Here is a 13,576-nt window from a genome sequence, read left to right on the forward strand (position 1 = left end):
GCTCGGATTTTCATGAATTCCATCAATTAATTTATAGCGCTACCTCTGATTGCAATGAATTAAATGTGAGAGTTTGGCTGTTGGTGGGTGGTCAGGAAAAACAAGCAGTGTGGAGGGGGAGCGAGTGTTTCTTTTTCCACTAAAGTGTAGGTCATCAAGATGTTGATTCACTTCCAATTTCTTAAGAGCAAGGGCGGCCAAACTTTTAAAACAGAGAGATGGGCCAGACCGTGTAGATGGAGTAAATAAAATAGTCAAATAAAATAATTCATGCTTATTTTGAAATTGCATAATCAAAAGCAATTTAAAGGGGTGCTTGACTCATTGAGACATTTTCAGCAGTAAAAAGTTTAATATTTTGTCCATAATTAATTTAATAAATTCATAACTGTCGACTGAAAATGACATCACCAGTGCTGAGAAAATAGGTAACGACCAATCACGGCTCACCTGTTTTCTGAGTTTGGTCAGCAAACTGAGTCATGATTTGACATTACCTATTTCCTCAGCACAGGTGATGTCATCTTCAGTTGACAGCAAGTGGTGAAATTATTTTTTAAAGGTATTGATTGGTCATGAAAAATAATGAAGTTATTACATTAATTATGGACAAAATATCTTCTTACTGCTGAAAATGGCTCAATGAGTCAAGTATCCCCTTAATGATAATGAAGACATTATTTAATAAAATAAAATTTTTACATGTATACTAGTGTATATAAATTTATATTATTAATAACATCATTATTTAAAAGTCACATTCAAAGCACTGGTATATGTAAATTAAATACTAATAGGCGCGTACCGATACCAGGTATCGTGTCAGGCCGATACATGGCCTTATTTCAAGATATCTGTATACATGATGGCAGCCTATACCAGTATCGCCAGCCTCTTTGTGGCTGTTTATATTGGGATATAAAGATGTCATAGTTTTTTGGGGGGAAATGTATATATCAAAAGTAACTGTGGTATCGGTACTTAGTATCGGTATCGCTGATTACTCAGAAGTCAAGTACTGGTACTGGTATTGGTTTAAAAAAAAAAAAAGATGAAGTGGTATCGAACATCCCAATAAAAACATGTTTATATGCATGTGCTTTCTTAATATATATATTGTATTTACAATAAACGGACAAATGATTTAATGAAATAAATGAATAGAAGGTAAAGAAAAATGTGTAACAATACTGTTAGGTTAGCCAATTTTAGGAATACGAAATTGTTTAGTTTTGTGTCACATCCACACTTTGTAGTGCATGAAGTACTGCCGCCACAAGTGAAAATGAGTTTATTGACGTTTTGACAATAAAAGGACTTACTCATTTTGTTCAACTTTTCTTCTTCTTAATTATTTTTTTTTTTTTACGATGTTTTGAATCCACCCTCATTGACAACAACTTTAATAAACAATATAGCTCTTACCGGCACCAGTGCACATGCTCCAGGAGGGCAGGCGGTACGGCGTGGTGAAGCTGTAGAACACGCTGACATCCTGCGGGATCAGGAACTCCACAAACTTGCTGTTGTTGAACACGTCTCTCTTGCAGTTGAGGATGGAGGCGGCCTGGTCGGAAATGTACACGATCTTTCCCGTGATGAGTGACACGGCCACCGCGAAAATGTCCTGTTAATAGAGCACGACGACACTTTAATTCTGTCATGAGGACATTTGTTAATACACATTTGAAGTTAGCTTAGCTGCTAAGCTAACTGCTAAGTCTTAGCAGTTAGCTTCTTCATGTTCTCTTCTTTTTTCTTATTTGGACAATAATTTGGCGACTTACATTGTTTTTGAGGGTGTATTCAGATGTAATGCTGTCAATCTCGTCGATGGTATACGACGATACGTCCAGGCCAGAAGGTTGACTGTCATTTGTCATCAGCAGCTGGTAATACTCCTCATTAGCTGAAAACAAAATGAACTATTCAAGCCGGACAGACTTGGGGGCCAAGAAATTCTTTTGACATTAAAAAAATAAAAATAAAACGTCAGAAAATATCTATAGGGAAAAAAAAAAGGCTCAGAGGAAGTGCGTGGCCTTTACCTTCCACCTGCTTGACGCAACGCAGGGCGTATTTGAGTGTGTTCAACGTGGTGGACTTGCTGCCATGCCTCTTCTCGGCAGGCAGGTAGAGCTTCAGCTCTTTCAGGATCTTCAGCACCTCCTTTTGCGTTTTGGCTTTAGCCGATTCTTGACTACTGCAAGTGGCCCAAGAGCATTCGTGCTTAGTCATATTTGCAATTCCCCAAAAGAAGCCCTAATTTGGGTTTACGTACCTGCAACCACTGGTGGAAGGGTTGTCCTGCTCGGAGCTGAGCAAACTGAAGGCATTTGAACTACTGGGGGGAGATGGACTGTGGGAGTTTGAGCTGAGGGAGACAGAGAAGGAAAATTGACTTTATGATCAAGTGGTTTATAAACACTTACTATCAGATGCGCTAACCTAAATTTACACCCTGAATTGTATTACGTATTTGCTCCATAACAGCCTGTTCTGTTTTTTTTGGCTGTGTATCTCTTGACAACACTGCTTCCAGTAAATGTGGACAATAGATTTATTTATTTTTTGTCCAATCAGATTCCAGCTTTTAAGTATTGATATGTCAATTTAATCCACCAAGGACCTTTCGTAGGTAGTAAATGCACTTGACAGGGATGACATATAAATGTTTTTTTCCTAGGCCTGGTGTGCCAAGAAATAAATATAAGAAAGCCATCATTTTATCATGTTGCAGATCACTTCAGCAAGGACTTCTGTTTAAGGGAATAAGCTGTGGCTGACTACACAGACATGACTCTCAAAACATCTCAGAGGAGCTCTCAGGCAGAGTGTTCCATGTTTCCACTCCAATACTGATGCTTTCTCACACGTTCAACTGCAAACGTGTTCAAATCAAATGGTTAAATCTTTCCGTGATCTTTCAGTGAAAATGGCTGGGAGTGAAAGAGTTAAACTTCATTTTTTGCCCCCCCAATGGATTTGCCTTAAACTAAACGTGGCTCCAACGTAGAAGCCTTCTCTCACATTGAACAGCAGATGTGCCCTCCTGTATTCCCAGTATTTATCCAACAAAAAGGACAATAATTTCTTTGACATTTTCTGTCTTTTATAATAGCGTTCATGCTTGTCAGTTGGGAAAAGCCTCCCGAAGAGCCTTTAAGGTGGGCTTATGTAACAATGAGCAAAAGCGGACACGGTGGATCTTGCTGTTTGTGGTGTGGTTAAGTTCGACCTGGAAAAAGATTCGCCGGTGTTGATGTCTTTTGTAGAAGACGACTGGGGAAACAAGGCGAGCGGGCCTGCTGCTTTAAGAGAGGTGCTGACAAAAGTGCAACGCAGTCTTAAAAGATGTCAGCGGCTCCTTGTGGAGACCTTTAACCAGGTGGCTCAGCAGGGATAGCGAAGAATTAGGAGGATGAGTGCAACTTTTAAACACAGCCCATGCGAAAACCCATTATGGTAACTCCAATTGCGCTGTAATGACTATCAGAGAGGGATATAAAGAGTGTTAGATAGAGGGATGGATGGATTATGATGCATAAATACAGTAAATACACATCCATCTCTCTATCTCTGCCATCTATTGCTCAGATAATCTATATCTACATATACAGCAGTGGTAATTTGGACAAAAAAAAAAACTTAGTATTTTGACTAAAACTGATTAGTTTAAATAATAATTAAGTCATCTGGTAGTATTTTAGTTTTAATCCAATTTTAGTCAACAAAAATAAAGAGAAATTTTAGTCTACTGAGTTGACAATTTAGTCGATGTTTTCCTCCAGCATACATTTCAACTTTTATACAGAAAATTATAACACACCTATAAGTAACTGTAATTAACACGCAAGACACATCTAACACAAGTGTGTCTTCTTTAAACTTTGCTTCAATGAAACATATTGAACTAAGCCATCATTTCCCCTAAATAAAAAAAAAAGGTGCATAATTGCGCGAGATTAATTTTTCAGCAGCACAATAAATGTAAACATGTTTGAACATAAAATAAAGTGCAGTGAACAGTTTCTGAGTGTTTCTTTTCTCCCACCTGTGTCTCATTCCTTCTTCTGATTGGATTTTGTGAATTTTCATTTGTGTTGTTTTTGTTTTAGTCATTGACGAAATTGTCGGTCAACTTAGTTATCATTGTCTCAATGAATTACTTCTATTTCAGTTTTCCTTTCATTTTCGGCAGAAAAAAATATATTTTCGTAACGAAAATTTTTCTACTTAACGTCAAAGTTTAATTAAGGTTAGTTTATTTTTACTGTATTGTTACCCTGGGTGTTTTGTACTGTGTGCGTGTGTTTTAATCACTTATAGGCCACCATAGCTCAGACTAATAAAAGAGTTTGGCGAAACACAGTTCTTAAGTGACACCAAGTGTAAGGAAAAGATATTCTGTCCTGTCCCTGTCATGTGAAAAGCTGGCGATGAGAACAGCCAATTTAGAGAAAGAAAGAGATTGAATGTTGTTTTGTTGAGCACAGAGACACCCCGACATGTCGTGACGTAGAATACATGCATATTGTTGCATAACAAGGACCCGGTAAAGCCAAAATGGACTCTGAGATGCTGACTCATCACAAGTTCACAACACAGATGTACCGAAATAGCAGGCTGATCCAGTTAAGAATAGTGCCGCAACGCCACAATTAGCAACCTTTGAGCATAGGAGGGCATTGAAATGCAGTTGCACGGAATGCTCCAAAATACAGCAGCTGGTTTGAGAGTGGACAGGCCCAAAATGTACTTTTACAGGAGGAGGCTAATTGGTCTGCATTGCATCATCACAGACTTGAGAGCTTTGGTTTCTTTCAGCTTGAATAACGCTGTGGTTGTGAAAAATAGCACCCCATTCAGTTTTGTTTTTTTTAGTAACATGGGCTACTTTGTTACACACACTCACCATGTGTTCATGTTCTAAATTGATGATTCCCAACTACTGTGTCGAAGAATATAAGTGTGATGCGAGAAATGATCTAATTTTACGTCAATGGTCTGAAAAAGGCAGCGATATTAACAGGCTGAAGAAAAAAAAAAATCATTACATATATGTCCACCACACTACAACACTAAAAGGCTTTTTACCATGCCCCAAAAAGCAAACGACTGTTTATGACATCTTCCCAAACTCCTTTTCTAAAGTCTAAGGGCCCTATTTTTCCCGCCCTTGCGCATTCGACGTAAAAACAGGCGCATTATCATTTTCATGCCGAGGCGAAGTTTGGAACCACATTGTGCATCACTGGACAATTAAACTAGATTTTAGACTTGATAAAACAAAAGGTCTGAATCATTGTAGAAATCATTTCTATGAATGAACCCTTATCATTATCGCATTAGCACACATTGCCCTCGTCACATGTGCGGCAAATTATATCATCGGCAGCGGAAGCTCTTACAGTTTGCTTGTGTAAACACACTTTGGGCCCATCAAACTCCAGCACCTCCATTTCTGTTTCCACAATCTCAAGCATTGTGTGCCCTTGACCACCCTGATTGTAAAGAGAATGAGGGGAGCCACTTCGATTGGCCAAGAGTCAGCTGCATTCCTTCCTATAATAATGCAAATGCCCTCATGCATCTGCGCTAGCCTAGCAAAATACTAAATGAAAGCAAACTTCACCCATCTGCACAGTTCTGCTAGACTTGCACGGGGTAAGAAAATAGGGCTCTAAGAGAGAGAGAGTGAGTGAGTGAGTGAGTGACACAATTAAAAAAAAAAAAAAACTGTTTAGAAGTGTAATAAATTCTAATCTACGTGCAAGTTTACCCTTGTAGCTGACGCGCTTCCGTCCGCAACGAAGCATTACATAATTGATATTTATCCAAACAGAACTACTGAAATGCATCATAGACAACCATTTCACTCAATATTTTTTATTTTTTTTTATCTTGAGGCAACATAATTCTGTAAGTTTCCTACGGAGTGAGGAAGAGGCAGCGGTGTCTTGTCCACCTGTCAAGGTGAGGGTCTGCTGGTAGCCATATAGGAAGATTTTTTTTTTTTACTCCATATATCCATCAAAGCTAAAGCTTCTATTGTATCTATTGGCCATCTTGAAAGGTAATTACTGTATTTCATTTAAGGCGGCACAGTTTTCCCAACTTGGCAGAAAATACTCAATTCGAAACCCCACTTATTTGGCGGAAGTCATCTCGACACCTTCACACAGATTCTCTAACAGAACAATGATTCACTTGATGTCACTTTTAGAACGCCTTACAGCACAAAATGCTTAGCCAGGACTATTAAGAGCTGCCTGTTACGGTGACGGGCACTAAAAATACCCTACTTAAGCCACCGAGAATAGAGCTGCCTTTGCGAATAGCATCCAAGAGGACAGAGAGACGTCCAAGATGGAAAAAAAAAAAAAAGCAAACATGTTAAGTGTCTCAAGTTGACTTGGCAGCAGCAAGTGGGTCAGAGAGACAGAATGAGCTTAATGTGGCAAGCTCCATTTGAGTCTGGACGACGGTTGAAGATCAGGGCAAGGTGGCCAGATGAAGGATTCTTTTCGCTTTTGTGAATTGTGCTGATGCACACTTTATGGTTTAAAACAGTCATTTCCAAGGGGGAAAATATATCCAATTTGACTCACTGGTTCAAAAATTATTTACTTACTATTCTCTCTCTCTCTCTTTTTTTTTTTTAATTTATCTATAGCAGTGGCACATACCCAAGGCACAATTATGATTATAATATATACCTGTACATAATTGGTAACTAATCCTCTACTGCTAAAAAGAAGCAGGAACCGCTGACCTGTGTATCCACCTGTTGCTCTTACAACAGAATATCGGTAATTGTTTTGTGTTAAATTTAACAGGCCCAGATTTCAAACCCCGAAATGGCAAAAAAACTGCCCTCACCCTGATTGAGGCTCATTCCTGTCTCTCTCTGGGGACCAAATGAACAATCATGCCTTCCCTTCCTCAGAACGATGTTGTGTGCAAGCAAACGTGTATAAATAAACTCATGTTGGTCAGGAATGTGTTCATTGTCGTGAGGAGGATGATCCATAAAATAAGGTTGGCTCGTTTGTAGACCCAAATGATCACGGTTTATGTTGCTGCACGTTTTATCCACTACATGAAGTTTGTGTTCAAGACTGAATGGCTGAATTGCCAAACCATGTCGAAAGCCGGGCACACGCACAACAATAATTGGGACCAAGTTGGCCATTTTCCTGTCATCCCATCAAATTCATCAGTCGTAATTGTCTTTCTAGCCACAGACGAGTTCATCGTCAAGAATCAAAACTTTTGGTGGGATTAAAAAAGCATCTATTTACTCGTATACGTCTTTGAGGACGTCAAAACACTGCAAACCCAAACTCATTAATAACTGACAAAAAAAACTGTGCCTGTTTAGTAAATTAGCTCCTCTAAGCTGCTGAGGGGGAAAATTTTTTTTTTTTTTTTTTTTTTTGGGAAAAACAAATCAATGCGGAAAAACAACAGGCAACCAATACAATTAATAACCAAGCTGTAATTAATATTAAATGTGCTTTTGAAAATACAAATATGATTTTTTTTTTTTTATGCTTAACACTTGGCCAACTCCCCTACTCTGTATTTTAATATTACTCTTACTGTATTTTATGTAGGGGTAAGAACATAAAAGTTTATGTCAAGTTCTTCTCACTCCTTTTTGAACATGTACGGAATAACTAAATTAGAACAAATGACTGGGTTGACCACAGTCTGTCTTCATCTCGTTGCTTTCATTTGATGTTTAGTATTGCTTGTTTGAATAATTTTTTCCCCCCTTTTATTTTCTTACACAAGTACTGTATTTGGAAGAAGTTTTTTTTGTTGTTGTTGTTTTTTATTTAACCTCATTTAATACATGCTCGAAATAACAGCAAAAAATGTTGGCCAATTTTCATGGTAGGCTTTGTGTAACAAGTTTGAGAATAACTCCCATACAGAAAAGCTGGCCCATTCGTCTGATATTATGGGTTATTTTGTACCACTCCCTGTTTGGACAGCAAAATTCCAGCTTCAGTGGGAGGCGAGGCAGACAGCGAAGGGGACGTAACGTAAGAAGAACACGTACACTGTTAACTCCGCCCAGTGACAAACATGAACAAATAAAGCGTTGCCATGGCGATAAACCACAAGTTAGACAGCATGACACAGTCCCACTGGCGTTGGTCTTGGCATGAAGCAAAGTGGCTGGTCTGCCGGATGACATCATCCGGCCGGACTTCCTACTGGGAGCAACTGTTGTTTTTTTTGAAAATTTTCCCAGCAGTCCTGATGAACTCTGGCAGGAGTGAATCACGTCTACACGTTTTGACGTCACGCTGCATTGGCTGCAGATCCATTTAAGATGTTTTATGGGCGTTTGGAAAATGTCCCATACATGTTCCATTTGTACTTAAAGTATATTTAGTTGAATCGTCACACAAATTACAAATTGTGAAATTACAGAGCACGTGTTCAGCCTAATTTGGATGAAAAAGATGATGATGGTGGTGGAAGATGGGAGCTGTGCAGGACAAGAAAATGAACATTTATTTTTATTTCTATTTTTTTAAGACATGACACGGAATGATATATGTATGTATAGGACATGTACCAAAAATCGGGCTGAATTTAAACTGATCAATGTCAGCAAAAGCGCAATTATTGGATGCATTGAAAGATCATCCTGACTGATGATCCAGTGGTTTGCTAAACTGAAACATCCCTTAATATTGTGTATGCAAATAGTGGATTTGCAAATGTCAAGCGACTGAAGACACGCTCACGCTCACTCACCTCTTGTTGCTCCCAAAAGACTCCAACAAAGCGGAATCTTTGCTGTTACCGTTGGAGCTGCCCGTCGACTCGTGGCCGTGGCTCTCGTTGCCGTGCGACTCGGTCCCGCTGCCGCTGGACCCGCTGCTCTTCATCTCCACGTCCTCCTCTGGTAGCGACATGGAACGAGAACTACGAAGTTTGCGTGGCCCGCCGGGGGGAGCGTCCTGGCCGCTGCTGTCGCTGCCCTCCGACGGCAGGCCGAGCTTGGGCCCGCCTTGGCCGTAGCCGCTCAGCCTCTGCAGCTGCGCCATGGGGCTGCAGCCAGAGGCCCCCATCTGCATGGAGCCGCACGACGTGGACGCTCGGCAGCTCGGGGCACCAACTTGGTCCTCCAGTACTGAGAAGCAGTAGCGCTTGGAGTCTGAATCTTGTGACATCAGGAGGATGAGTTGACTTCTTATCGTTGGCGGTAAAGTTGAGTAGGAGGAGCGCAATCACCCCATCGTCAGGGAAATTGCGGAAGGAATGGAACGAGAGTGATCTGTTAAGAGAAGAATAGAAATAAAATGAGACATATACACCTTTAATTTTTTTTAGCACATCACATTGGATCACATTTATCCACATAGGCGCCATGAGGCCTAATATTTAATCCAGCACACCAAATATTTACACATATTATCTAGAGTTCTGTAATGTGTTACTTTATTTCAGATATTTGTCCCAAAAAAATGGCTATTTAAAATGTATTTATTAGTTTAGCGCATCAATTTCTTGTGACTAGGGAAAAACAACAACAACAAAAACAGCAAAATAAACTATTTCACATATCGTTGCTGTGGAAACATGGTGTGTCCACATATGGTCAATTTCATATTCTTTTTACACATTTTGCAAGTATTGGTCTGTCCCCATATAGTCAGTTAATTTCACGTGATTACGGTAAGCTCTTTAGTATATGCTCAACTGTTCAAGAAATGTTGTAAAAGTCCGCTTCTTCCCTTAATCTGCAGCATGCATGTGGGATTACGCAACAAAAATATAAAAGCAACACTTTTGTTTTTGATCCCATTTTGTTTATTTCTTCCACATACACAATTTCACCATTTCCATCAAATATTGTTCACAATCTAAATCTGTGATAGTGCGCACTTTTTCCTTTGCCGAAATAGTCCATCCCACCCCACAGGTGTGCCATATCAAGATGCCGATTAGACACCATTATTACGGGTACTCTGAAAGGTGCCATTTTGTAATTTCCAGAGTCCGCAGCATCTTGATATGGCACACCTGTAAAGTGGGATGGATTATCTCGGCAAAAGAGAAGTGCTCACTATCACTGATTTAGACTGGTTTGTGAACAATATTTGAGAGAAATGTTAATACTGCGTATGTGGAAGAAGTTTTAGATCTTTGAGTTCATTTCATAAAAAAATGGGAGCAAAAACCAACTTGCTACATTTACATTTTTTGTTGAGTATATGTTGCCTCAAGAGCGAAAATCTGGATGATATAAGATAACTGAACATAAATAAGTTATACATTTGAATATGCTCAGGTAAGTGTAAGCAGATACATTTCTTGAGACTTTTGAAAAAGTGTTTGGGAGAATAATGTAACTGGTTGAGGGGTGGGGCATAAGTGTCTATAACATTATAATCAATGACAGTGTAACACATTTGCAATTTCTTAGCAGTGATTTTTGAATGCCTTGTTAGAATATCAACTTGATACATTTTGGTGATTAGTAACTCAAGCAAGAAGGGTTTTTTTCCCCCTGAAAATCAGTTATTTTGGAGATGATTAATTTAGTTTTTTTTAAATAATTGGTTAATTAAGTGTAATTAAATTAATTAAACTACATTTTAATAGTTCATCGATCAGGCCCATCTATCCCTTTTAAAACTCAAACACCCTTGAGTATAAATGCTTGCCCACCACTAAGCTAGAGTAACCCTAAATAAATCACCTTATATGACATACTTGCCCTTGCATATGATCATTATCAGTTTTATGATTGAGAACAAGTCTGAACAGAAGTCAAGGGAAAACTAGTCCAGGGAATTTGAATTTGCATTGGACTGCACATGCGTATCTAATGATGTCACTGTGAAATGCTCCGACAAACAACCCCAAGCTAACCCAAGCAGAGAGATTTCAAAGACAGAAATCAATTTTCTAGACAGAGACATGAAACGCTCAACACATGGCAGACTTCATCTTCTGACCTCGAAAACACTCTGCGGGTGCTTTTCTGATCTACAGTGAAAAGGTGAGCAGATTCAAGCTGTGTAGCCTTTGAAATGAGAAGCTCTGCTCCAGCTGAGCTCTCTGACCCTTTCAAAAGGATCATCTATCGCATGAAACACAAAACATTTACTTGAATGCCACCTTAGCATGCAGCGGCGTTGTTGTTGTTGTTGTTTCGTGGCTTCAGTCACCATTTCAGACTGAGGATACAGCTAGCAGCAAATATGACGAACGTAAAAGAACATGAAATATCTGCTCGATAACCACACTGTGGATCTTTCCAAGAACATTATGTGGTAACAGGAACGGACATGTTTCATCATTTTAGCAGTTAAAATACTTTTGGGAGGAAAATGTGGGTGGCTACTACAACCAAGGAAACCATCATAACATCTTGCTTGTATTTCCCCCATTTCTTGTTTCAACCTTAACTCATTCACTCCCAAAGACGTATTTACACGTTTTTAAGTTGTTGTTTTTTCTTAGTCATGAGTCCCTTAGAAATTCATTCATATCAATACACTGACATTCTGACTTGGAATTTAAAATTTCCACTCCAGTCATGACTAAAGATGAGTTAGCCCATCTGGGAGATTTACATGTCAGGCCGGCTTATTCGTATACGTATTCATTCAGTACTATTAACTAAAAGCATCTTGACCTGTTCCGTCTTGCTGAATAGATCGTCTCGAGTTTATTATACCCTGACCTGTACACATGGCAGTCTAAACGCTCAGTGAAAATGAGATTGAGATTTATTTCATTTTACCAAGCATAGACTCAAAACACCCTGACGAGATGCAGCAAGTGATAAGTCTTAAGTTATTTTGTTGCAAATTTTTTTTTTTGCTCAAATGATCTCCTCATGATGCAAATTGTTAAATTATTTAAGTTTCCTGAAAAATTTTGGGTAAAAAAATTAGGCGATTATTTTAAGAAAGCGTCTATGTTTCACAGTAGGTCAGTGATTCTCTATTTTTTCGTTACCCCCCTTCCTAGAGAGAAGAAAATAGTCCCCTACCCCCCACCCCAACTCCTGCTCCTCCCTATGGAAGAAGAAAATATTTTGCAGCTCCAAACACCACCCAACTCTTTGTCGCAACTATAAATGGCTTCTTTTGTCTTTAGAATTGTTGGAAGTATACTTCTGTATACTCCCTGCGCACATTCTAACAATGAGAGTGTCACTGCCACCTACTGTAGCAGATGTGCAATTACGTTTTATTGTAATATGGCAAATAAAAAATAAAAAATAAATAAAAAAAGAACTGGCATTGATTTTTTTCTTTTGTTTTGTTTAAATGTAGTTGATCTCCAAAATGGGAGCGGTATGGAAGTCATTCTGAACAGGAGTAGGTACGGGAATCCACTCCTGTGTCGCCCTCTACAAGGTGCAGTGTTCTTTGGAGTGATGTAAAGATAGCCAAATATCACGATACGATATTATCACGATATGGGGAGGTTGGCGATATTTAAAAAGGGTCACAATATTGTCAAAAAAAAATGAGCTCATACAAAAAAAGCACAATATTGTGCTTTTGTACATAACAGCAATACATATAAACTACCTCCAATCTCTAATAACACTCAATATTGAAGCACTTACTCACTAACGCAAGCCCACATCGAGTTCCTTCACGTATTGACTCGCTTCACAAGCATATTACAATCCCTTTCATCTGACAATTAATTTTTTTTAAACATAGAAGGGCCAAAACATACCTAAAGAAATTTAAACTGCACGAATAAACTCGCCACCAGAGGGTCCTAGAACTGCACAAATGGAAATCAACCTGACTTTTTAACAGGTGTGTAGCTTTTAAATATTGTTAACATGACGACGACGATATTGTGGCAGTTTTAATATCACAATATCACGATATTGCCGGTATCGTTACATCCTTAGTTCTTTGTGCGCTTCATTTTTCCCTCTGTCAGTATCCATTGTGGCTTTTGCTTTCATTCACAAAATAATACCAAGTGACACGTGGAGATGAACACAATACGTGACATTTCTACAGGAAAATTGAGTTTATACAATTACGTCAGAGTTGTGATGGCTGGCAAGAAGGGCTAGACAGAAATTGGCTCATCTCGAGAGACAGGAACAGAGAGAACACACCATAGATGGCTAATTGGATAGAACAAACCAAATAGAAAGACAATTCAAGGTTATATCATCAACTCGCCATTTCACTCATTTAAATGTGATCACAAGTTGCTCCGGGCAGTCAAAAGGTGGAACAGCTTCCTCTGGGAAATGTCTTTAGTCTGCCAATTACCAATCAGTACAGAAATATAGTCTAAAGTAAATGAAGACTGCTGAAGCTATGTTGGGTGTCATCAATACGGAATTGGTTTCTTTCATGAATGCGTCGGAGCCTTCATAAGCGTTGAAACATTGAATGAGTTTTAAACCTCATTTTCAAGAAATGAGAGTCATTTTCATCGTGATTAAAATACATGACATGACTGCAGAATTTGTCTTTCTAATGGACATAATTAATCTTGGCGGCTTTAACGTCTCATTTGTTTCCATGCTTCATTTGTTTACAATGGCTGAAGG

General features: G+C 38.9%; 1 protein-coding gene across 3 annotated transcripts in view; it reads right to left on the minus strand.

The window, feature by feature from the left end:
* Nucleotides 1-13,576, minus strand: part of per2 (period circadian clock 2) — a 34,711-nt gene that overhangs the window by 17,625 nt on the left and 3,510 nt on the right. For all 3 annotated transcript variants that reach the window (XM_077521982.1, XM_077521974.1, XM_077521966.1), the window contains exons 2-6: nucleotides 8,779-9,301; nucleotides 2,282-2,374; nucleotides 2,049-2,203; nucleotides 1,788-1,909; nucleotides 1,426-1,627 (exon numbers count right to left, since the gene is read on the minus strand). In XM_077521982.1, the coding sequence (XP_077378108.1) occupies nucleotides 1,426-1,627; nucleotides 1,788-1,909; nucleotides 2,049-2,203; nucleotides 2,282-2,374; nucleotides 8,779-9,197 (991 nt within the window). In that variant the 5' untranslated portion in view covers nucleotides 9,198-9,301. The remainder of the gene's footprint in view (nucleotides 1-1,425; nucleotides 1,628-1,787; nucleotides 1,910-2,048; nucleotides 2,204-2,281; nucleotides 2,375-8,778; nucleotides 9,302-13,576) is intronic.

The sequence above is a fragment of the Festucalex cinctus genome, chromosome 1 (assembly GCF_051991245.1).
Source record: "Festucalex cinctus isolate MCC-2025b chromosome 1, RoL_Fcin_1.0, whole genome shotgun sequence".
Lineage (NCBI taxonomy): Eukaryota > Metazoa > Chordata > Actinopteri > Syngnathiformes > Syngnathidae > Festucalex > Festucalex cinctus.